Genomic DNA, 23,906 nt, shown 5'->3' with positions numbered 1-23,906 from the left:
GTTCTTTATATGATCTATGTATTTTTTAAATATATGAAATGAATCTATTGAAATAATTCTGACAATTCATCACATAGTTTTCAAGAGGTTTTAGGAGTAAAACTCCAAGGAAACTCCCTTGAACATTTTGAATATATCATGGAGCCTTTTGGTGCATTCTCTGTAAAATCACAGAGGTGTTCAGACATAGGAGACATTGTGATTGTCTGAGACATTTCAGCGTTACTACAGATTTCTCATTGCACGGCATCATTTCAATCAGATGAAAAAAGCAAAAAAAAAAATATAAAAATCAGAACAGCAGCCAAAACAAGGAATGACGTGGCAAAACTGACGCTAGGAAATTTTCTTTAAAATTATTGCACAGCATCAGAGGGCAGTATTGCACAGCCCAGACACTCAAAGCCCTTCAGGGAAGAAGGAAAAAAAAAAAAAAAAAAAAGAAGAAAAACAGAAGAAAACAAACCACACAACCCAGAGAAAGAAAGCTAGGCTTGAATAACAGTTGTTTTCTTAAAGAATAGAACATACTGGAAATAAGGGATCAGCAGGATCAGTACGGGTATAATACTTTATACAAACAAAGTATTTCTAGTTCATACACAAAATCCTGTTCTTGGCTCTGCTACCAGGCAAAACACGCTGAGGAAGGTCCCCGTAGGTTCTCTGCCCGAAGACTTGGCTCTCTCTAATCTAACAGCGAAGGAATTAGGAGGTGTCAAACAGAGCGCTGTGCAGGTCACTCCGCAGGACTGCTGTGTGGTGAACACTGCTCCCAGCATGGGAAAACGCTCAGCAGAGCGGCCTCCTTTCAATCTGCGGAACGTTCTTGATTGCTGCTCTTTGCTCTAGAAATGGGCGAGTTGTGTTTGCCTAATGGCTGGGATACGCTCCCACTCTGACATCCTGTGTGACAACGAGCACCGCAGGACTGGACTGAGACAGCAGTTACGCTAAGCCTGGACACGGAGGGGAGGGAAGGAGTACCGCGCGCTCTGCGGGCAGCTCACCCTTCTGCTCCTGGCGTCACCTGCTTCTCTCCTGCCAATTCAGGAGCATCATCCTCTTCTGAAGACCCAGCGCTGGAGGATTCCTCATCACTGTCTGCAAGACAATACGCCCTTGGCCTGAAACTGAAACAATGCAATTTCCAGGTCAAATGTAATATTCTTAAATGGCTATTCATCGTGTACAGCTTTGGCTGACTTCACATGTATTTTGTTGGAGACTCTGAAATGTCCCCTCCTCTTTGTCATAAACTCTATCTAAAAGAAAAAAATAACAAAACCAAAACAAAACCACTGAAGCCCGTCTGTCAGAACTAGCTTCCAAACAGAAAATTTGTTTTCTCCAGGGGAATGTAATCCTGCATAAAAGAAGATGGCAGGGAAATGGCTATTCTACATATTCAAATCAAATGCGGAGATAATTTGAAATACATTTGAAAGCATCTCTGCTGTTGCTTGTAGCTTTCCATGAAAGTTGAGCAGTACATAGGCTGGACAGGGTTTTTTTGTTTGTTTTTAAAACTCTGATGAAGACATGCTTTTAAATGTAAAGGTGAGAACATGCAAGTCTGTCTTGCACTAAAAGCAAACACAGGACTCCAACTTAAAATGACATCGTCTACCAACTGAATCCCAGAATCCCTCAGAGATGTTAACTGAGGTGCTGACACATCTACCTTATCATCACAGCATTTTTAACCCAAGTCAATAAATTCCATTTTATTTACTTGCACACATGCAATTTTTGCCATGTAGACGTACCTCCGGCAGTGGTACATGTGCAAAGCACAAGAGAATCAGATCTTTGCCATCTGCCTCCAAAAGGGAACGCACAACGCTCACACCGGCAGAGCGAGTTGTCTCAAACTAGCAATTCACCTTACTGTAGCGACAGTGTGTGCCATCGCCCACCAAATTCACGTAGAAAAAACGTGGTTTTATTAACCGAAGTCTAACATAACCCTGGAAGTAATGTTTCTTAGATGTTTTGCAAAGACACTTCTGTCCCATACAAATTTAGGCTACGATCTCCCTTTAGTATCTTTGCTAGAAATATTCCTTTCCCTACTATATTTGCAGAGAAATTGACCTTTGAGGTTGTGAATTTTTAAGCTCCTCACAGTGAACGACGTTTACAGGATTACAAGTTTTGGTTTTTTCTGAAGAGAGTCCAAGATGGAACAAGCAAAGAATGTCATGGGCAGATGGGTGAAAAAAAGTGAAGTAATAAAATCAAACAAGTGCTGCTTTTAGGATACAGAATATCACACAGCAGTAACTAATTCCTAGACTTTAACTACGGAAGAATTTATGTACGCAATCACAGAAAAAACACCAAATCTTTAAAACGGATTAAAATTAGGGAAGGATACAGTGAATACACTTCAGTATTAACAGATCTCTACCGAATGCAAGAGCTTGAAGTAGTTACACAACACAAGCTGCTTGGTCTTAGCACATGGTTTTAGCCCTAGGGACTATACCCAGGACTATAATATTCTACAGTTTGTTCAGAATACAGTTTATAGCTGTGCTTTCTTTCTTTTTTTGTGTATGTGTACTCTTGGAAATTTATTTGAAGCATTAAATAACCTCACACAGGGCATGGGCTGAGGCTACGGGTCCGCTGTTCTGTACACAGAACCAGCTCTTAGTTGCTGCACGGAGTCCTAACGTACAAGGACAGTTCAAGTACAGCTCGCAGTGCTCAACGCTCCCTCCTAACTGCCTGTTTAGGAACCGGAGCAGTAATCCCATCACCTCGCTACGCTGAAGAATTTGCTGCCCAGGCTACGGAATCAGAATCGTAAACCTCTTCTTACCCGGAGATGCGTTTTGTACCTGCAGAAGAGTGAAACAGCACACCAAAGTGAACCACCTCCCCGAGGACTTGGCGGGTGGTTGGTTCATGTCACTGGCCCAAATAGCAATGCCGGGGCTGTTTCTCAGCGAGAAGTTCGTGTTTTTAGGTCAGATTCAAACTACACGTTTTCTACCTGGGTGTGACCTCACTTCACTTTCTTGTGCGTGTCATACCACCCAGTTCAAAGCGTGCCCCGTGCATTTTCAAGGCTCTCAAAGGTGTCGCCTTCTTACAAGAAGGTGGTTTTTTTGCCTGGGTAACGGGGCCCTCTGAAGCGCCTCCACGAGCACCCACCGACTGGCTAAGACCACAAGATTTCCTCACTTTAAACAAAGCGACAATAAACAAGCTTGAGTGAGATTTCAGGGGATCTCTGCATACAATGGACCATTTATATGACACAAACACTGGCAGAAAAACACTTTGGAGCTACAGTATTGCTCCTGCGCACATTGCACAATATTTTATGAATTGCCATTTGTCAGTTTGTTCTTACACGGTACAACATAGCAGAAAGGACCGATGGGGTAAGAAACTGCAATAGCTTTGGGTTAGCCTACCTGCATTTGCCTAATCTCCGGTATCGTAGAACCTGCTACTGTATTAATTTTATAAAATGGGCAATTAAATAGTTTTCCACCCTTTTTGAGAGCTGCATTCTCCTGAGAGTGCGTGTCGGACAGCATTATCAAATGTGTGACAGCAGACTTCACTTCTATTTCAAACAGTAACGCAGCAGCAACGACAGAACGGACTGGAACATTGAACCATTTGTCTCGCTTTACACTGACAATATCCCAGAGCAGTTAAAACTCAGTGCTGTTCCCCCCCCTCCTTTTCTGGATGAGCAGATCTTTCTGACATGAGTTTGTGGTTACTGCATCTCGAGAGGCGGTTTGTTCTAGGCTCTTAAGGGACAGAAACGAGCGTAAGCAACCAACACACATCACTTACAGACAACAAGATTGTGGATGCAAGCACGTGCAGAATACTTTGATTTGTCACAGCAATTGTCAACTGATAATTAAAAAACCCAGTAAAGTTAACTAACAACCATGGAAAGCGTAGATGAGAATCAAACTGTTCTACACTACTCGGAGTCTTTGATTTGTTTGTTTGTTTACAATATCCAATTGTATTTAAGGGGAAAAAAACCAACCAAGCAACCAAAACCACCCCTCATTCAGACTGGCCTACATCAGACTGCTCTTCATGTAAAGCTGTCACGGTACCTGGCCCTGAGCATTTGAAACACCACAGCCATGTGCGGGGAGCAACACAGTTAATGCTTATACCTTCAAGTAATTGGTTGCTTAGTTACAGACATTTACATTTGCGTTCCCGGGGGCCTATTGCTCAGCTAGAATCAAGCTGATTTTTAAATATGAAATCAATGCGTTAACTAATTATTTCTGAGGCCATTCTTGCACAGATATAAAAATACACAAAGAAAACCCTGAAGGGATGGGGAAGGAAAGCAAGAATTTGATTTGTATAGACATTGCCTTCTCTATCTCCCATTGTTTGGGTGGACAAGATTAAAGGGATTTAAAAAAAATAATCACACCTACCAGTAACACTGATGTAAATTCAGAAATATTTATTTCAAGCAGTGACAATGAGAATCTAGGTCGATTTTAAATCCTCTGAATCTCTACCAGTGTATGAGATCATTCAGCCATTAGTTTTTTCACATTTATTGTCTTGTCATGACTGCACTGTAACATAGTGCCGCTGTAAGTATTACTTCAATATATCTCAGAATAAATGCTCAGAGCTACGACATGAGTAAAGAAAGCATCTAGTATCTTAATTCTGAAAGACCACAACATTTTATTCATATCTAAACAAATGGCCAGATTTAGAGAATATTTTCCTGATTTGTTGGCAGTGGTTGTACACTAAGTCAGAGATCACCTACTGCTCAGCAGCTGCAGATTCCTGAAGTACAAAGAGAACACGGCACAAAGAGAATCAACACTCCACAGTGACAGGATGAATATTTGACAGGTGCCACTCACCAGGTGAACGCAAACAGACAGACTGAGGAAATTCAAGCAACATCATAAATATGAGAGGGAAAGCACAAATGCAAGTTAGGTAAGTTACAGTCTGCGTGTTCTCCAACTAGTTCATCAATAAGGCATTTCACTTAGACATAGCAGGTAAACAGAGGTGGGATATGAGGAAAACTGGAGACTAAGGCAGGGGTGTGATTATTCCCATGATGTGATAAAGCTATTGAGAAGTCTTTACACAACAATTACAGCCCATTAAATTCCACAGTTGTTTGTTATTACATGGTTTACAGCTGTAGCTGTACCACCCTGTAGTAGTGTGTTACATGTTTTTAACTCCATATCTGCACGTGTGTATCTCCAATATTCAAGTCTTACTGGCTTTCTAAATCTAAGACCCCAAATCAAGCCTAAGACAAAGCTAATTTTTAGTCACAGGATATTTTAAAATCCTACTAAAATATACACATCTTTAAAAGATTGTTCTCCAAAAGCTTTTTATTCAGACAATTATTAATGGTGTAATCAAACATTAAAGCTGCACAACAGGCCAAGTTCTACACTCGCATGTATGTGACCCTCCCCAACTCCTTTCAATCTTTTGCAGAGCCAGAGCTGCATATACGCAAGGAAAATGTCACTTTGTCACTATGAAAGCTCTCGTTTGATCCTACCACTGTAACACCTTACCCTTCTTTGCCGATCTCTCCAACTTTAAGCGCTTCACCAAGCGGCTCTTTACCAAGTTTGGTCAAATTCATCTTGGTCTCTAGGGTCATTAGAAAAGATCCATTGTAGGACATTTCCAAATCAATCCAAAGCCCTATAATTAACAACAAAAAGTGTCACTTTAAGAACAGTCACAACCACTTTATTTTAATGTTAAGCCAAAACTCGTTTAAAAAAAGTGTATACATCATACTTTTTCACCAACCGATTACGCCATTAATTCACAAATAATTAAAAGCTTATCAAAGCAAGTTTTCTGTTCACATTAAGCTCATGGAACAAAGCTGAATGTTCAGATATTAATCAAAGCCACGCTGAAAGACAGATCAGTGAGTACAGCTAATGATCTAAAAAAAAAAAAAAAAAAGAGTGTGATTTATGCACACCTGAAGTGCTCAAGAGATCTGAATCAAGATAAAGAAAACAGAATAGAGTCAGGGATTCATTTCAAAACTATTTACAGTACTGCTCCAAGCCAAACAGTAACAGGGACACTCCTCTATATTACGTACACTGTCGAAATGAAGCAAAACTTGAAATCCCAGAGCAATATTGCGTGTCACACATCACAACCTGCAGCCTCTTTTTCTTTCAACAATGGTGTATCAGAGAGGTATGAACAGGTTTTCTCAGTAACTCAGCTATAGACATTCTTCTTCTGACTCACAGCAAAGAGGGTCATTACTTAGAACAATTCTAGATGTGCGGTATTGAGTTAAATCCTATTGTCTGGGCAGACTATTTGCTTATTGCAATCACCAAAAGAATTGCCTTGGGAATAATTGCAAGATCAGGTCCTCCCTCTTGAGTGACACCCTGCAGTCCCACCGATTAAAAAAAGCTGTAGGGTATTTGTGATCCAGAGATTAGAAATCAGATGCTACTAAGCACAGACTATGCACCTTCCTTTTCCAGGCATTGCAGCTGCACACAATATGCCCTACCAGTATCTGTCACATCAACCACTAATGCAGTCTACTTCTATTTACTTATTCAGAAGCAATTAATGGTAACTGCTCTTTGGGTTTGATTGATCTAAAAAAGACAAACTTTTTCAGTTAAAGAACAACGGGTTTGCTTTTCTGCAAAAAATGTATCAGAAGAATGGCACTGTCCCCAGTGCCACCCATTTAGATTAACAGGAACACACACAGCTCCCAAAGACCAGGACATTGACACACCATGAGATGACATGTCGGAAGCAGTACCGAAGGCAAGCTGCTTCTTTACTAACCCATATTGTTCTTTTTTTCATCATAGTTTTTTCTACTGCTGTTCTAAAACAAAACCACAAGAACTCAAACACAAGCTTACACAGATTTTTCCTCTTTACAGTAATGAAGCAGCAGTAAGGCTGTCAGAAACAAGAAAACAGCTAAACAGACCTTTTGGATAACCAATGAGTCAGCGCGCTTCAAACGTCAATGTTGTTTTAACAGTAGATCAAATTAAGCAAAGGATGCCATTACTTGAGAGGGAAAATTCCTTCTGGACAGAAAACGTTCATACACATTTTCCGGAGGGAAAAAGCGAGGTAGAGGAGGGAGGCGAGGGGGGAAGAACTGGGCAGACAGTACAATTTATTCAGAGTTATCTGATTCCCTAGCCTTGACAGAAGTACAGTAAATAATACAGCATATGCTGTCACCCAAATAGGACTATATTAACCTAAACAAGATTTTTTTTCCCCTAACATTATCTGTTAACAAATATAGTTACTCAGAGAAACCATATAATAAAAAAATATTTTCCTCATAACCAAGCACTGGTAAAAAAACATGGATGAAACAAAGATGCATGACAATTAGTAACTGCATTCTAAAGCCTCACAAAAGGCTACCTGAAACGACTGACTGAGACACTAAAGTGTCTCAAACACTTTAAAAAAAATTCGTAAAAGTGTTCACTCTGGATACTGGCCTGAACTTTTAGGATTTTTTTTTTTTCCATGTGTGCTTCATTCATAGGTCAACTTACCAACAAATACATTTATCCTTATGAAAACAAGCATTTCCGATTATCATCCCCTTATTTATGTCCTTTTAAGTACAATAGCAAAACAAGTTATTTCAGTAATTAGTCACTGCAAGCTCTTAAAAACTCGGATACTAAGAGTTCACATGCCATTTGACAACATGAAAGAAGTTACAAGGATTACAAATTCTACCATAAACATTTGCTTGTCACAGTTTAACTGAACAAGAAACTGAAGGAGTTAATTGTTCTCACTGCTGTTGTTGGCAATTAATTGAAGCCAAGTGTTCAGGAGTCTCCTAAATCCCATCTCATGACTTAGAACTACAGCCTTTGGTTACAACTAAAGTTATGAGAACAGAGAAAGGAATTCAAACAATGTTTAAATCTAGGCAAAGGGAAACACTCTGACAAGAACCCCAAAGCATAAGTTTGTTCAAAAAGAAGCCACAAAACCACTTGGCAACATCATACATGTAACAATTTTAAGAAGTTTTAACTTTGTTTTCTGTATCTCAAAATAAAATTTCTACCAATGGTGAATCCCCTTTGCTACTGGGAACACCAGAGGATGTCCTAAGTACTGCGGAGAATCCGCTGTCCCACGCAGGAAGCATGCGACAAGAAGCAGTAATATGTTTTAGTTCCCCAAATACTTGATTGCACATAAGCTTATTCCATCTATTCCATTTTTATTTCTCTTAAAAGACAGTTTTTGTTCCTCATGGCAACGGAACAATTTGCTCTTTTCAAACATGTTTTGTTTGTAAAGCTCAGTGGAAAATATACTTTCAAGAAGCTGAGAGCAAAGCACCCAGTGTTACAGAGATAAGGCTTTTCCCCCAAAAGTTGGAAGTCTCGAGGTAAGGGCAAACAAACAGCATTTGGATACAACACGCGGCATTGGTTAACATGTTATTTATGTCCAAGAGAATTTTAATAATTCTCTGAAGTCTGTTTTGTTCACACTTTTACAAGGGAATGGTTACAGCTTACCAACCTTCTCATGCTTTTAGTCAGTGATTTGAGTGGCACAACATTTTTTAATATTAGTGATAAAGTTTATTTATTTCCTCCTGAATTTCACGCATCTGGTATTCTTGCAAAGGTCTGATGAACTGAGCTCAGTTCATCTGAGTTAAAGAGCACTGTAGTAAGAGCAGCAGACAAATGAGTCTTACATCAAAACTACAGTTAAAAAAACCTTAAAAAAACAGGTCCAAACTGTATAATATGAGAAAAGATAAAGCCGGAATTGCTTCTAAGCAGAAACTGGCTCATTATCTAATACTGTACACAGCTGAATTCTACCACAAATTCTCCTTCCTGGGGAACCACTATTGCTTGACCTTTAAGAATGGCGAGCAAAACTAAGACCTTGAAGAGACGAACCGCCCCAGTGAACGGAAGCCCCCCTCAAACCCACCGAGCTCCACACCACAATCTCCTCCAAGCAGCACTGCAAGAAAGGACATGGCACCATACAGCGCTGTGTTCAACACCCTCAAGCTCTGAGAATATACTGCACACAGAAACGCGAGACTGTTCCTCACTGAGAAACACTGCGCACAGGAGAGCTAGCAAAGATTGACCCTGTTACGATTTTCAGTTAGTTATCTCTTCAAGCTTTGCTCTGTCCATGATTGTTGTTATTGTTCTAAATATGCTACTGAGACTTGCTGAAGTTTGGCTCATTGCTGGCCTGTAACTTAGAGCCTCTTCAGAGGCTCTTAACAAGTATTGTAAATTCATTAAAGCCCTACCATCTCACAACCAGTTTATTGCTTTTAGCACCATCTAGAAATTATTTTGATATCTTCATCTAAGAGTTGAAATATCAGTTTGAAACAAAAAATCACCATAACACGTCCCAAGAAAATATTTCCCTTTCGACCAATTAGAAACTTCTCTACCTTGAGTTAAATAATTCTTTTTCACTTCTACAGCCCAGAGTAACAATACGGTAACTAAAGGAGCAAATGGAATGAGAGGAAACGAGTTAAGAAACCCTTAAACTCAGAAACAACTTAAAATTAAGAACCGCACTGGTTACGTGTCTTAGAAGAAAGATGGCATCTACCTCTCTTCAGCATGTAGAACAAAGACTTTTGAAGCTAAAAAATGTTAACCCAAGTTTGTCTTTTTGTGAAACTACTTAAGTGACAAGAGTATCCTCAAATATACTCCTGTGAACATACGCAAGCCAGAAAGAACAGAAAAAAACAACCCAAACCGGTTCCGATTCATAAAGCAGCTTAAAAAAACCCCCAAAACTGTATTTACCATTAAGAACATAAAATGATGCTGTATTTTGAAGTTTATTTTCAAAGCAACACTGTATTCTTGTTTTCTGAGTTATTACAATTATATTTTCTGAATCACTGTTTTCAGAACAGGGCAACTTCTCTTGCAGAGAGCCAAACCTGTTTCCTGCTATGGTACAGAATCAGGTCTGTCCTAAGGAGATGTGCATTGCTCTCTGCAGTCCGTGACAGAGTACCAAATACAGGCCTCCATCTCTGTTGCATGCAAATTTTAGTTTAGTTCAGTAACTATTTCCAGTGCAAAGACATGATCGTACTTCCGTATCTACAGAATTATGTTTATACTAAGCCTGACGCTACTATTATTGGAGATAGAGACCACTCAGCACCTTCCTCAGATTAAAACACCCACAAGATAAACAGATCAAAGTTCTGTTCTCCACAGGTACGAAGGCAGGAACCTGGCAAAACCAGAAGAGGAAGCACGTATTTTACCTCTGTGATCAACATAAGGTTTGAAGGCTTGAAGGATCTTCGGCACTGCTATCCCCATGTCAAGCTCAGTTAGAGTTAGCTCATTCATGAAGTACGGCAGCTAAAAGAACAGGATGTAAAAATCAAATCCATGTTATGGAACCAAACATGATTGTTTCCTGAGAGAAGAAAGGTCATTAAACCTAAGGACTGGATTGAGCTGAAAAGCCACCAGTGAAAGAACACAAGTACCATTACACAAATTTCTTCTAATTTTAGGATTTCATAGTTATCAGTTTCAGTAATATTTTAGGGGGAGATTCAGTGTCTGAACTTGGAATGTTTTTAAAACTATGTTGAACTTTGGATGCTGACCTTAAACCTCCAGCATGCTTTTTAGTCAAAGCACATAAAAACCTCAAGAATGAAGTATAAAACCTATTTTACTGTGAATAAAAATCAAAGACTTGTTTGAACTTTAAATTCAGTCACATATTTTATAGTTGCAGTTATATCAACATCTCAGCTATTTTTATCTTCGGCAAACTCTTTCACAGCACATTAGCTTTTCATTCTGTATCATAATTTTAGTATAATAGAGGCACAGAATCACGATGATTTGGGTATCTACTTACTGTAAGTATTTCTAATTGAGAGAAATTCTATCTCCTGTGAGCAGACAGTGCTTTAACCTATCAAAAATACATCCATTCCCCATTCCCAGTCTTTCCACTTCAACTGTTTCCAATGAGATGTTTGGGTACTCTGCTGTCACAAGTGTGGAAGCAGCCAGGGTAGAATTAGGTTACTGCTTATTTCCCAAAGCACAAGCAACACTCTCTCACAGCTGGTGCTGGCAGCTAAATTTCAGAGCGTTTGTCAGCAAGACTACATCTTCCTTTGCCTTTAGGAACAGGCAAACTCCTCCCCAAACATCAGGAGCTAAACAGCCCTATGATTAAGAGAATGAAGACCCAGCAGCCATTCAAAAGCATCACTCCTCCATTCACCCTTTGAGCTTACGCCATGGATGCACAATTACATCCCATCACCCCACAGACCGCTCTTTCCCTGGCTGTTACTCCCACTGACCTCTCCTGCAAGTGGTCTGTGTCTGAGGTGAATAGGAGCACATTAGAATTGTGGTTCCCTGATCTCCTCCATCTTCAAGGCAATCTATTATTTCCCAAAGCAGATTTCATAACTTATAAACAGTTCTATTTATCCCTAAAGTAAATACAGCAATACTGTATAAAAAATACTTTTATATAAAACCTTCACAGACACAAATAGTTAACCCAGCTGCAGTTCATTTGAAACTGAAGCAGTGAAGTTAACCTGCTGAGATCCTACTGTGAAATGGATAGCAAAGCTGAACTGGAGCTCTGCATCACATTTATTTATTTGTCTTTTACATGCAAGCGTGAAGTGTTTCTCCTACTGTTTTAAAACTCAAAGACTATGTGTTTGCTTTCCTCCATAAGGAATGTGCAGTGCAAGTCTCCAGATTAGTTACCTTGATTTTGCTAAGTTTCATTTGGATCTTCTTTGACACTAGATCAGACCAATACTTTTCTCCTAAAAAATCCCAGAATATTCTTCCAAGCAAAGCATTCACCCAGGCCTCCTGTTCTTCTTCAGCTTCCACATGGGCATCTGGTAACTGAAAACACAGAGCAGGTTTTCAGCTCTATAAATTCTATAAACTAAAGTCAGAAAAGGCCTCATTTATGCTGGGAAGTTCAGTGTTACAGCCCGGGCTATTTAAGAACACTAAATGCTCAGCACAGATTTACAACCACATCAGCTGGCCTGACATGAGCTTGCTTGTCATCATCCTGACACGCAACAGAGTGAATGAGACCACACAGATATAGATTGACCTCTGGCAATGAAACGAGAAAGTTGTATGTAATTTAACCTCTGGCAGAAAAAGCATATAAGCCCAGAGTGGGTAGACTCGGAAGTGTGTCTGTAGCAGAGACACCGTCTCTTCAACAGGAAAGCAGGACCCAATCTTACATCCTTAAATCCAGTTCAGAAGCATCACAAATAGATGATAAGCAAATGCAGCACAAATTCTTCCTTCCAGTGTTTGTATATCGGATTCAGGAAACCACATTGTCCCTTCTGCTGCAGTAAAGGTTTTGTTTAGAGTCCAAGAGGATTATGTCTTGGTCTCAAAACACTTGGAGTTATATGTTCAGATATTGCATCACTGACTATAGACATGAAAGCAAAGGCAGCTGAAATAATCTGGTGTGTGTACATGCTATTATCTATTTCAGCAAAACCAGGAGGTTTCCATGAAGGAAAGACAACAAACTTAACGCCTCTCAACTGCCTGTAATGAAAGGAGAATCTGCCTTTCATTATTACAGGCAGAAATCCTGAAGCCAGCAGAAAAGCAGTGCTTTCTAAGAGGAGTCAGGTAGATGCTACAGTTCTGAACATCATTTCTTGGCAAGGACCGCTCCCAATGGCTGCAGCCTCACACACGCAGAATTGCTGGGTTAGTAGCTTCTGCCATGACGCAAGTATCCTGCCAGCGCTTCTGATCTATTTATAGAATGATTTCTGACACGTGCCAGATTCAGCAGCGACTTCATCACTGCTTCAGGAGTTGTCAGGGGCTAGAACATCTTTTTTCCTAGGGGAACACAAGATGTGTTTATTCATATGCTATACCATGGTCTCCTACTCCTTTCTGGACATTGAAAGTCTGACAACAAAGATGCATGACATGAATTACATCTTTGAAATGAATGGTGATTGTACTTAACATTGAGGATCCACTTATGAAGAGTGTCGTACTTAATATTAAGGTTCTGTTTATTAAGAGTGATTCAAATGCAGTCCAAGAGGCCAAAGGATTAGTCAGAGTTACAGACACTGTTCACTATTATGCTGCTATGTACTCCACAATACTAACACATCAGCCAGTTAGTACTGCTTTAAAAGACATTTTAAAAATGGAAACCATACGATCCATGCCTTATGTCTTTTTGAGCAAGACTGTCCAAATCAAGACGTAGTCTATACAAGAGCCAATTCCATTTCTGTCCCCCAGTCAACGCAAGCAGCAGGTGTACTACAGTAAAAACTGTCCCACTGTCATCAAAGCCACAGCCAGAAGGCCATCAGATACATACTAAAGGCAAATTCCTAACCCTATTCATGGCAACAGGGCCAGGACATCATTTTTGAGAACTGAAGAGGTTAAGCGCTTTCTGAAACATGCAACAGAAAACCAGTTCTCAGGTCCAGGACAAAAAACATTGCTTCATGTGATCCAGAGTGCATGAGTGAAGCCAAATGTGGGGCTGAAAACAGGTTTTATAGTGTAGCATCTGCACTGAAAAGCTGCTACAAACAGCACTCAACTTATACTTGTGTTATATGACAATTCTGTCCCAATCAGGTGCTCAGATGCACTCAGGAATGTATAAGACCTTTAGTTTCCCATAATTAGCAGAAAATGAAGATCAATTTTACTACCAAGTACTAAAAACTCCACTTAAATTGTTTCAACAAGCCAGGACCTCAAAAATATGCTTTTCGTTCAATCTACTTTAGAATATAGACAGAAAAATTTAACTTTTTACTACTATTGGGAAGTGAGGTTTGTGGAATTTTGTTTGGTCTTTTTGTTTGTTTGTTTTAATCTTATGTATAAGATATCAGCTCCTTTGGGACCAATGGTTTTTAGGACACACCTGTGCATTCCTAAGAAGAAAATATACAGCCATATTGCCTTCAGCTGTGCAATCTTTTAGGTACCAGACACTGCAAAAGCCAGGAAAGCCACAGACAGTCTTAGGAGATAGAAAATAAATAAAATCAAACTAAATAATTGAAAAACTTGCATGTTACATTAAGAAGAAACTGTGGTCACCAGGGAACTGACTTTATAAAAAGTTTAGGCCCAACCTGTAGGTAAAGAAATTATTTTTTCTTTCTATGTAGCTAATTTTTAAAGTTGAGTTAACAAGCTAAAATATATCACCATCTCTCATGCATCTTCTGGGGGAAAAGTATTACCTTTTTCACAGCTGTAGGGCTGCTATCTGCACTGAGGACTGGACTACCTGAAGGGCTTTTCTTCTCGTGTGGAACACACTTTGCCATATAAATATTGTAGTCCAGAAGCATTTTCTGCCGCACGTTGCCAGCGAGATCCTTGTGCTTCGGCTGGGACGCAATTTCTTCTGCACTTCCCTTGCTGCTGCTTCGGCTGTGTGTGAGAACTCCAGATTGACTATCAGTTCTACTGTGTGTTGGCAAGATCCCTAAATTAAAAGGAACAATACCTGTTTAATAAAAAAGCAACCTGACAGTCAAATCAGCAGAGCGTATGATCAAACACTTAAAGGAACAAAATTAGCTTGCAGATATAATTCATTCTGAAAAAAAGACCATTCAGACTAGCGCTTTCTCATTTTGAAGGGTATAAATAAATTCCACTGCTGTGTGCTTAGGTGGTCCTAAACCCAAATTAGTCAATATTTGGTATGATTCAGCACTCAGCAGAATGTCGGACTGAAAAACTCAGCCAATCAATAGCGTATTTAAATATGGACACTCACATATGTATAACATATGGCAGAATTACCAACAGCCCTGCTGGGGAATGCCAAAAATAAAAGTCAGGTGATAAAATAACTAAACTTTTTTTTTTTATTTAATTATAGGCTGCTACAATTAAAAGGACTGTCAAAAGCTTGTAACTGTTAGAATTTTAATTAGCCATTAATTTTGCATTTGCATTTCAAGAAGTTATGTGCCAGAAATAATGATGTTAACCAATTTTTAAAAAGCTTCTCGGAGAACAGATAAAGACAGAAAAGCATGAGTCATTCAGATTTAAAATTATATCAGAGGATTGGTTTCAAATTAATATTTCAAACATTTGATCAATACTGTAGAATAATATGTTTATTGGTTCAGATACATGTATTAGCATGGGACTTTTTATTTAAACACAAAAATGTGTTTGTTTGTGACTTTAACCCATGAGAAAGCTCTTTAGTCTTTACAGGAGACTAGAGCTGAAGGAAGGATGGAGGAGGAAAAATGGGTAATAAGAGGACTGAGTCTAATACTGCAAGTATCGTCATCAGCTCCAACAGTACAGAGAGGGGAAAAAAGAGGATTGAACAATTAATCCTGACAAAAGTTACAGGAGTTGTTAGAGACACTGAAAAATAGTGCATTCACATAAAACAGTCTAAAAATAGTAAGAATAGTTGAGGGCATATAGCCAAGTATATAGCCAAGAGAGGAAGAGGCAGGGTTGGAAGGTGGGAATGAGAGGCCAAGATAAGGAGCAGGAGTGTCTTTAGTATTATTTGTCTGTAAAGATCGCTATGGCTCCACAGTTGCTATAGCTACCACTGGAAAACATAACTTTGGTTTGTTTCTTTTAGTAGACGCTTCTACTATAATACAAAATTTGAATACCTGGCTTGCTCCCAGATAAACTGGATGGCTTCTTTGCTTCATACTTCAGCTTGGATGCAAGAAGGAACCTTCTGAACCATTCCTCCTTCTCCCTACCTGTCCTTCCAAAGAGAAAAAGCACTTGATCCTTTTGGCTACTGTACTTTGCTCCATCCTGAGGTTTCTTGGATTCTTCATTGTTCGAGTCCACTTTTTCAGCAGATAACTTTTCCTCTGTATTCTCTTTATCGGCCTGGGCCTTAGCCATAAAGTCGTCTTGCCTAGCAAGTTCAATGCAAATAGGGTACTTCTTATTCCAAATCCGTTTTCGTGCCAGACTCTTAGGAACCAGGGAAATCTGAAGGATAAATGAAAGGGTTAAATGAACTTATTTTTCACTTGTATCTTCTATGTTTCTGTAGTGACATAAAGAACACAGGAACACAAGAGATACAGATCCTACATTGGATCTGCTGGGTCTAACTGACTCTTAACTTATAGCTGGTTGATGTCCAATCCACTGCTGGCACCAGGTCTTTGGTGAGCCTTGGAATTAAAACAAGGACCATTCAAGTAGACTTCTACAATCATGTGGAGAAACTCAGTTTTAATTTAAAAGATCTTATTCTCATAGTTATGCAGAAAAAAACAGAAAAAACAAGAACCTCGTTTCTGTGACCACGAGGTAGGTAATGAGAATTTAAACCGAATTTTAAAGCCTCATCTTTTTAGGCCCACCTCACGAAACTGAGTGTTTGAAGTCAGCAACTGAGTACTTGAAGAGTTATTTTATTCCTTTATTTATAAATAATATCCTAAATTCAGTATATTCAGGGAGAATTGAGACAATGCAAGTGATGGGAAGAGTAGTAAGAGTTTAAAATTCTAATCAAGGGGCTGAACTTACCCTCCTCCAAAACCTGTGGGTAAATACCTTGGAGAATAGCGATAATTTGCTTATTTTATTCAGGGCACCCAGCACTTTTGCAATGAGTTGGGGGTGAGGGAAGGGGGAAGTACTGGAAATTTTTCCAAGGTACCATGGAGAACAATTGTCAGTCAAGTGCTCTCGTAGCACTTGTGATAGCTTTGCTTGTCTTCATTATGGGAAAACAAATCTCCAATAGTCAGGAATCTAAGTTTTTGCTTTATCTTTTTCACTGTCTTCCTTTAACAGAAAGCAGAGCTGACAGCAAGCTCCTTTTGCATACTGATTCAGGGAAACAAAGGGAGGTTTTTTCACTGTCGCCTTGGTCCATCTCTCCAACTCCCACAGTCAACTGAAGCATAGTTTCCTCCTACATTTGTACTGCCAAGGCCTTCTATTGATGCAGCACATTAAAAAAAACACATTCTTTTAATAATGCAGTATTGATGTATTACTTAATACAATGCCAATGGAATCAACTTCACATGGCAACTCTTCAAAGATTTGAGGGAGGCGAATAACACGTAGGAAGACTGTCCCAGCATTATTCTTGACACGCTCTTCCCACTGCAAAAATCCCGGTCTCCTTCCCTAGACAGGGGGACCAACAGCAAGTCATGTCTGCTCCAGCCACCTCTAATTCCTCTTCTACATCCACATACAATGAAGGTTTCCCCCTTCAAGTGAAATGCAAATGTTGCCTGAACTGCCTTGGGATAGAGACAACCCCCAAGGATTATGGATTTGGGTGTAAACTTCAGAACAGTCACGCAGTAAGCTAATGTATGGGGAACGATTCCCTAAACTCCCAGGTGTTAACTTCTGCTTTGAAATGATAGAGGAAAATCATGCTTTTCCTTTACTGTGTAAATATGTAATTTTTTCTAAATCCTGCTTAATCTTCCTCCCCAGCACAATCTTTTGCAAGTTAGTCACGACAACAATTTTGTTTACATAATGACAGGACATGAAACTAGACGAGTGAAAATAATTTCAAAATTTCAAAAAAAGTTTCAAAGTATTCTTTGTTAAAATCAGATATAAGTAAGGCACACTCACCTTGCTCTCTGTAAGTTCATAAATTTTCTGGCTGACGTACACGACTTCGGGCTTTGGCTCATTGTACACAGCCCTTCTAGAAATATTTTTATTGGGTTTTGAAAGTCTTAAGGTGCTTCCTTCGAGTCGCACATAGACAGAGTGAGTCAACGTAGCATGGTATGTTTCTGGATCATAATTATAAATTTCATTCATCCATCCCTACAGAAGAAAACACTTGTTAACAGGCTTTTAAGCTGCTGGAAAACCAAGTACAGCATGTACATCAAAGTTTTATATAATTATTCACGCTTTTGCCAAAGTTATGTCACTTACTGTACAAATACAGAAAAGTAGTAAATGCCCTAAATGAGACAGCACTAAACTGATGGAGCATGAGATGAGAACTGTACCCCAAGCACACAATTTCTTTTTTTCCCCCGAGTAAATCATTTTATGTGTGTAGTGCAGTGCTCTTCCACCTCATCTCCACGAAATGCCGCACGACCAGCAGACGCAGGCTCGCTGGGAAGAGGCACAAGGCAGCCAGTAAAGGCATGCTGCAGAGCAGCCCGTCTGGTACAGCAAGCAGGGACATTTTCATCACCAACAGTCAAGACAGAGCAAACAGTCTGTCTGCTTACAGACAGCACTGACATTTTAATCACCGACAATTAAGAACTGAGTAGAAGACCACAATGGAGTTTGTTTTTACACACCATCACCGCTGAACATCATTTAACATGTTGTGTAAGTGCCCAGTTACAACACAGGAGTCCTACATGTGGGGATTAAATTCCATTCGTTTCTGTGCAGTGAAAGGAACAGAAAACAAACAAACCAGCCCTGCTGTAACAAGCCCGTAAGTGCTGACTCTGACCATCGGGGTGATGCTACTCCTCTTCTCTAACATCTGCTTTCAGAAAATGAAAGACAATAAATGGGGCAGAAGACACGCCAGAATACTCATTCAAGAAGGACAAGTTTTCCTTCTCTTAACCTGCCCTACAACATACTTCGATAATTACTTCTACCTGCACATCAAAATCTTAATTTGGCATACTCAATATTCGTTAATGTCAAAAGAAGAGAAGGAGATAGACTTAAACAGATGTACCCTAAAGCATAAAGTAAAAAGGTTTGTTGGTTTTAAGTTGTAACTACCTTACACAAAACATCCCAGAAATTACTGCGACATTTTGGCTTATTAAAGAAGTTTCCACCCACACAAAGAAATGTAAAAGTTATTTTAATGCTCATTTACTTCAGTGCCATATAATTTCTCAAAGTAGACAGCATACACTTTCTTAGGTGCCATAGTACACAGCGATATCTGTGTTTTGCTTAGTCCAACATCTAGCTCCATTTTCACTATAAACCCCGAAAAACCTACATAAATTAGAATTTCTTTTATGTTCAGGAAAGATTACGTCATTCATCTTTGCTCAGCTGCCAAACAGACTACCTTTTATTAACAGAAATACCTATACCAACACATGCTCTCTGCAGAAGCTTTGTGTTTGAGTTTTTTGCTTACACTGGGTTATATACAAATACAATGCAGGAGGAAGAGTTTTCTATAAACCATTAAGGTTCTGCACAGCAGGGTTGATGTATGTTTGAGGACATCCTATTTCCTTCCTAGAAATTATTAAGCCAAGACATCTTTGAGCAGACAGCAATTAATTCTCAGCCAGGAACTCCAGCTGGACTTACTGAAGCACAAGGACACCACGTGAGTTGCCTAAAGCCACCGTGAGCCATCCGCTCTGTGCAGAGCTAGAATATCCATATGGTCCACAGATCTCTGGAGAGACTCCCACCTGCCCCCCAGATCAGATCGCCGAGCTATTTCTAGCTCAGACACCCAAGTCTGGAGCCTGCAGCCGGGCAAACGTACAGATGAAAATTTGCTGCCTCAGAAGTTTTTTGCCTTCTCCTGCAAGGCTCTTCAGCCAACGGCCACACAAACTGAGAGAAAAGGATACTTGGAAAGTGGATCTTTATATGAAACTTAGCCACACAAGCCCTTTTTGTACCTGTAATAAGCTATGATGTTATTTTCAGAAGGAGGGTTGGAAACCTCCAGGTATGTGTGGTACCCAAGAAGGAAGGTGAGAATACATTTGAAGTTTCCTTAACATCCTGCTTGAGATGGAACCAGCTGGAGTTTTCTGACACCAGCACCTGAGCTGAACAAAGGACATGTAGCAATGAAAACAAGGTGCAATTTCCACATCATTCTCTTGACTGCCATGTACCATAGTGAGAAGTAAAAATCCGTGAACACAGCTTCTGAGATGAAGAGCCGAGGGTTGACATGACACGAACACCATGGGACACACATCAGATGTGCAAGCTTTGCTATACCTTCTCAGCAGCTGTATGACTGTTACCCAACACCCTTATAGTCATGTTTAATTTTATTCCTCCAGCACATGCTGAGATGTCACGGCCACATCGGTGATGAAAAGGCACGAGGCCCGGCCAACTTTAAGTGATTCAACCAAGCCCAGTGACCCTCTGGTAGCACAGGGGTCTGAATCCATCCGGTATATCATCCACTAGACCAGCACCTTTCCTGCCCCATTTCTTCTATAAGGGCGCCAGCAGCAGCCTTTCTGCCAGAAGACTTCCTTACCCCACACAACTAAACAGTGGAGCAGAGGCCCTTTTGAAGATCGCCACCTCCTTCCCAGCAGCAGCAACACACAGTGAATTTAAATGGCAAAAAAAAAAATATCAAAACAGAATCTCTGCTTCCTCCGTTTGTATATTCCCGCTTCTCTTTCAGCATTCCAGAGCCATGGAAGTCCCACCTGCTTTTCTGATTCCTACCATGTGCCCAGGCTTTCCACTTCAAACAAATGGATTAGCTGTATAATCTGCCAAACACAGTTCTCAACCCCGTACTGCCGCCTCCCCTGCTCGCTGTACGCAACAAACCCAAGAGACGTGCAAACGCTGCTTCTCACAGCACAGCCATCAGGTTATTAGCGACTGAAGAACCTGTCCACGACTTTTAATGATTTCTAACTGCAACGTCCAAAATGTAGAACTGACAGAAGATAAATACATTTACCACCTGAAGTAGCAGCCTACATAGCGCTTTCTATACAAGGAAGAGATTGGCTCTTTCCTGCATTCGGGGCATAGCCAAGAATCCAAAAGATACACAATTTTAAATTCAAATATTTAGGGTTTTATTTTCAGGCAGTACCCAGCCAACACTCAGGATGAAAGAGATACCATAGGGATTACTACAAACCCTTCTTACACATAAATGTTTAGTTTCCTAATTTCTAAGGACACATTGTTTCCTTTTTGCACTCAACTTTCAAGTTATTTTGTAACAGAGAAAGGTTGCATGGCTGAGTGCGAAACGCTAATGCTTCACCAAATGATGATTCTTGCCTCTATTACTGAATCTGAAAATGTGAACCAGTTGCAAGAACTTTTTCCCCCCAGTATATATCTATCGGTGTTAAAGGGGGAAATGACACCATCTGCCTGCTCATTTCAGCGATTTTAACTTCTGTAAATTGCCTCATCCAGCATAAAAACCATTTTTAAAAAGGTTATCCAAAAAAAAACCACCCCAAAATCATCCCAAAGTTCCTGCATCTTATGAACAATTTTAGCAGATTTACCTCCGCCCCTTCTCTTTGCAAAAACCAAATTGGAACAAAAGATTCACAGCCTATGGAAAGCGTTTTGCAATGCAGCTAAACAGAGAAGTTATGTTACCATAACGTGCTAGCAACAGATTAATTTTCCCAAACTACTGAAACAACAATGGATTTCCTTGTGTAGGAGAGGAGCAACTGTATGATGGGTCTTTTTTGTTCTAGCGAAGTTGTTAAAGAAAGAAATTTAGCAATTCAGGGAGGACAATGACCATAGTCATATGCTACTCTGCAGCTGCTTGCCATTTACACTGATCCTGGGATCTCCATGTCTAAAGGTCAGCAGTTGCTCTGAATTCACAGCCGAAATTAGGAGAAAGTGCCTCACCATCAGAGTGATAACTAACCTGAAAATGTACTGGGGTAGAATGCTGGGCAGCACGGCTTTTACAGCAAAGGCCACAGTTACCGTTCAAAACCCCACGCGTGCGCTAACACGGTCTGGCCTGTTTGTTAGACGGCAGAGACCGAACTCCCAGCTCCTGGAGTACAGCACGTCACCTCTGCCACCGCAGCCATGCCAGCCAAACCGGCCCTGGGGAACCCTCGGGCCTGGGGAACGCAGGCACTGGCATAAAACGGCTCTAAAAGTCCCACCCCACTTTTCCTCTTTCATGACTCCGGGCTGCAAATTTTGTATTTGAACTGCAGTTCAGCAGAGTAATTCATGCAAGTAAGACCTGCGGAGTCAAGCCCCGTAGAGCTTCAACTTTTTAATGCTACTTAGTTTAAGATCCCAGGCATGTTATACCTTAACCTGAGAGGGGAGGTCGGGGGGAACTGCAAAAAGATCCTTACAATTGATCCAGAGGGATGGGGGCACAGACCAGGTCTGCAAGTAAAGATAAACAAAAATCATTACTTCTGTAATATTTTCAAATACACAAATAAAAGAATTGGCAAGTCAACTTCACAATAAAAGCCCAAATCTGAATTATAACTGCAGCCAGAGTTTCTTCATGATATTAACAGATTGATTAACATCAATTATTGTTAAATGGTATCATCAAATGCTCCAGCACCCAGGTTCTTGAAAGACTGTCGATATTCAAATCACATTAATTGTATTAGTATCCCTCTCACTACCAGCATTTCATAATTCTTCAATAGTGCTTTGTTTGATAAATGGAGAAAAACGTAATGCAGTTTTTTGAGCTTGTATTGACAGGGAATTTAAAGACACAAAGAAGTCTAAGGTGGGCAGAAGTAACCATCACCGTAACTGGAAAACACATTTGTCTGCCAGAGGCCACTATCAAACATGAAATCCCCTGAGTGATATTGAGGAATAGCAGCATGCTGGTAAAGAGCCTCCTCCTCCTGTACAGCTGTGGCTCAAAAAGCTTCATTTCTCCAGCAGGCACTGCCAAGATGGTCTTCTCATAAAAGTTCTTTCTAATGGAAAGGGTAAATTTATCATTTCCGTTTTAGCTGTTACTTAAACCCTTTTGTATCAGCCAGCACAACACAAGGGAATGCACGCTTAAGAAGGCCAACAAGGTTGTCAGAAAAACCTAATGCATTAAAGAAGAAACAAAACACCTGTGAGCAGAGAGAAAAAAAAAAAAAAAAGGAAAAGGAAGGTAGAGAACTGAAGAATAAGGGACTAAGAGGATAAGAAAACATACACCGAAGATGCAGGGGGTTGTGTTTTCTGTTGGGGGTGGTGTTCTTCTTCCAATACCAAAGAATTGAGTGGAACAAGCAAGTGTAAGAAGAACAGAAATTGAAAAAAGTAGTTTCATTCAAACCTACAGAAGCATGTACTAACCAGAATAAAAGTGTTCTGTTCTTTCACACTGCAAATTAACAGTTGTTGGGGGAGATTATATTAATGTTCAGATATTTTGCAATTTCTGAGGGGAATTTGCTACTAATTCTTGAAATGAGAGAAATATGAACTTCACAAATAATATTTACACGGGGGCGAATGCACATGTACTTGTCCAAAAATAGCCTGACAGCAGTTTGGCAGAATCCCAACTCCTGGCGCTCCGTAAAGGGACCTTACTCATAGCTTTACCACAATGGCATGAAAGCAGTTCAAGACAGAATACAAGACCAACAAGTCCTGAAGAGAGCATCAAGTTTGATTTTCCTATATTCATGTGAGTTTTTTTACAGATTAAGTCTCATTTTTCTGAGGATCTAAACTGCACAGTGATCATTTTGACAGAGGCAAACAGAAAATTGTTGTATGAGGTGGGAATAACTTGCAATCTGCTAAATCATATTACGTTATGCTGCGCTACAATATGGGCACTGAGCTGGTTTTTTAACTCCTGAAGCATTAAAAAGCCCTTTTACAGGGCTTTACACATTAAGGACAATTACTTTGTGTGTTAACCACTGCTAGAAATACTTATCAAGTCATACAAAATATTAATCTACATTCATACAGACATCTCTGCACAGTTCATTTCTTGCCTACAGCCAGCCTCATCAAACGTATCTCCTGGATAAACGCATTAAAATGTAGTTTAAA

The 23,906-nt window shown here is 40.0% G+C and overlaps 1 protein-coding gene across 4 annotated transcripts in view; it reads right to left on the bottom strand.

Moving 5' to 3' along the window:
* TEX2 (testis expressed 2) overlaps positions 1-23,906 on the bottom strand; it is a 56,272-nt gene that overhangs the window by 4,508 nt on the left and 27,858 nt on the right. For all 4 annotated transcript variants that reach the window (XM_054221454.1, XM_054221453.1, XM_054221456.1 and 1 more), the window contains 7 exons: positions 17,757-17,957; positions 15,791-16,127; positions 14,372-14,619; positions 11,847-11,993; positions 10,352-10,451; positions 5,580-5,712; positions 1,011-1,133 (listed from right to left, as the gene is read on the bottom strand). In XM_054221454.1, the coding sequence (XP_054077429.1) occupies positions 1,011-1,133; positions 5,580-5,712; positions 10,352-10,451; positions 11,847-11,993; positions 14,372-14,619; positions 15,791-16,127; positions 17,757-17,957 (1,289 nt within the window). The remainder of the gene's footprint in view (positions 1-1,010; positions 1,134-5,579; positions 5,713-10,351; positions 10,452-11,846; positions 11,994-14,371; positions 14,620-15,790; positions 16,128-17,756; positions 17,958-23,906) is intronic.

Source organism: Rissa tridactyla, chromosome 15 (assembly GCF_028500815.1).
Source record: "Rissa tridactyla isolate bRisTri1 chromosome 15, bRisTri1.patW.cur.20221130, whole genome shotgun sequence".
NCBI classification, from domain to species: domain Eukaryota; kingdom Metazoa; phylum Chordata; class Aves; order Charadriiformes; family Laridae; genus Rissa; species Rissa tridactyla.
This window is presented reverse-complemented; position numbering and strand designations above follow the sequence as displayed.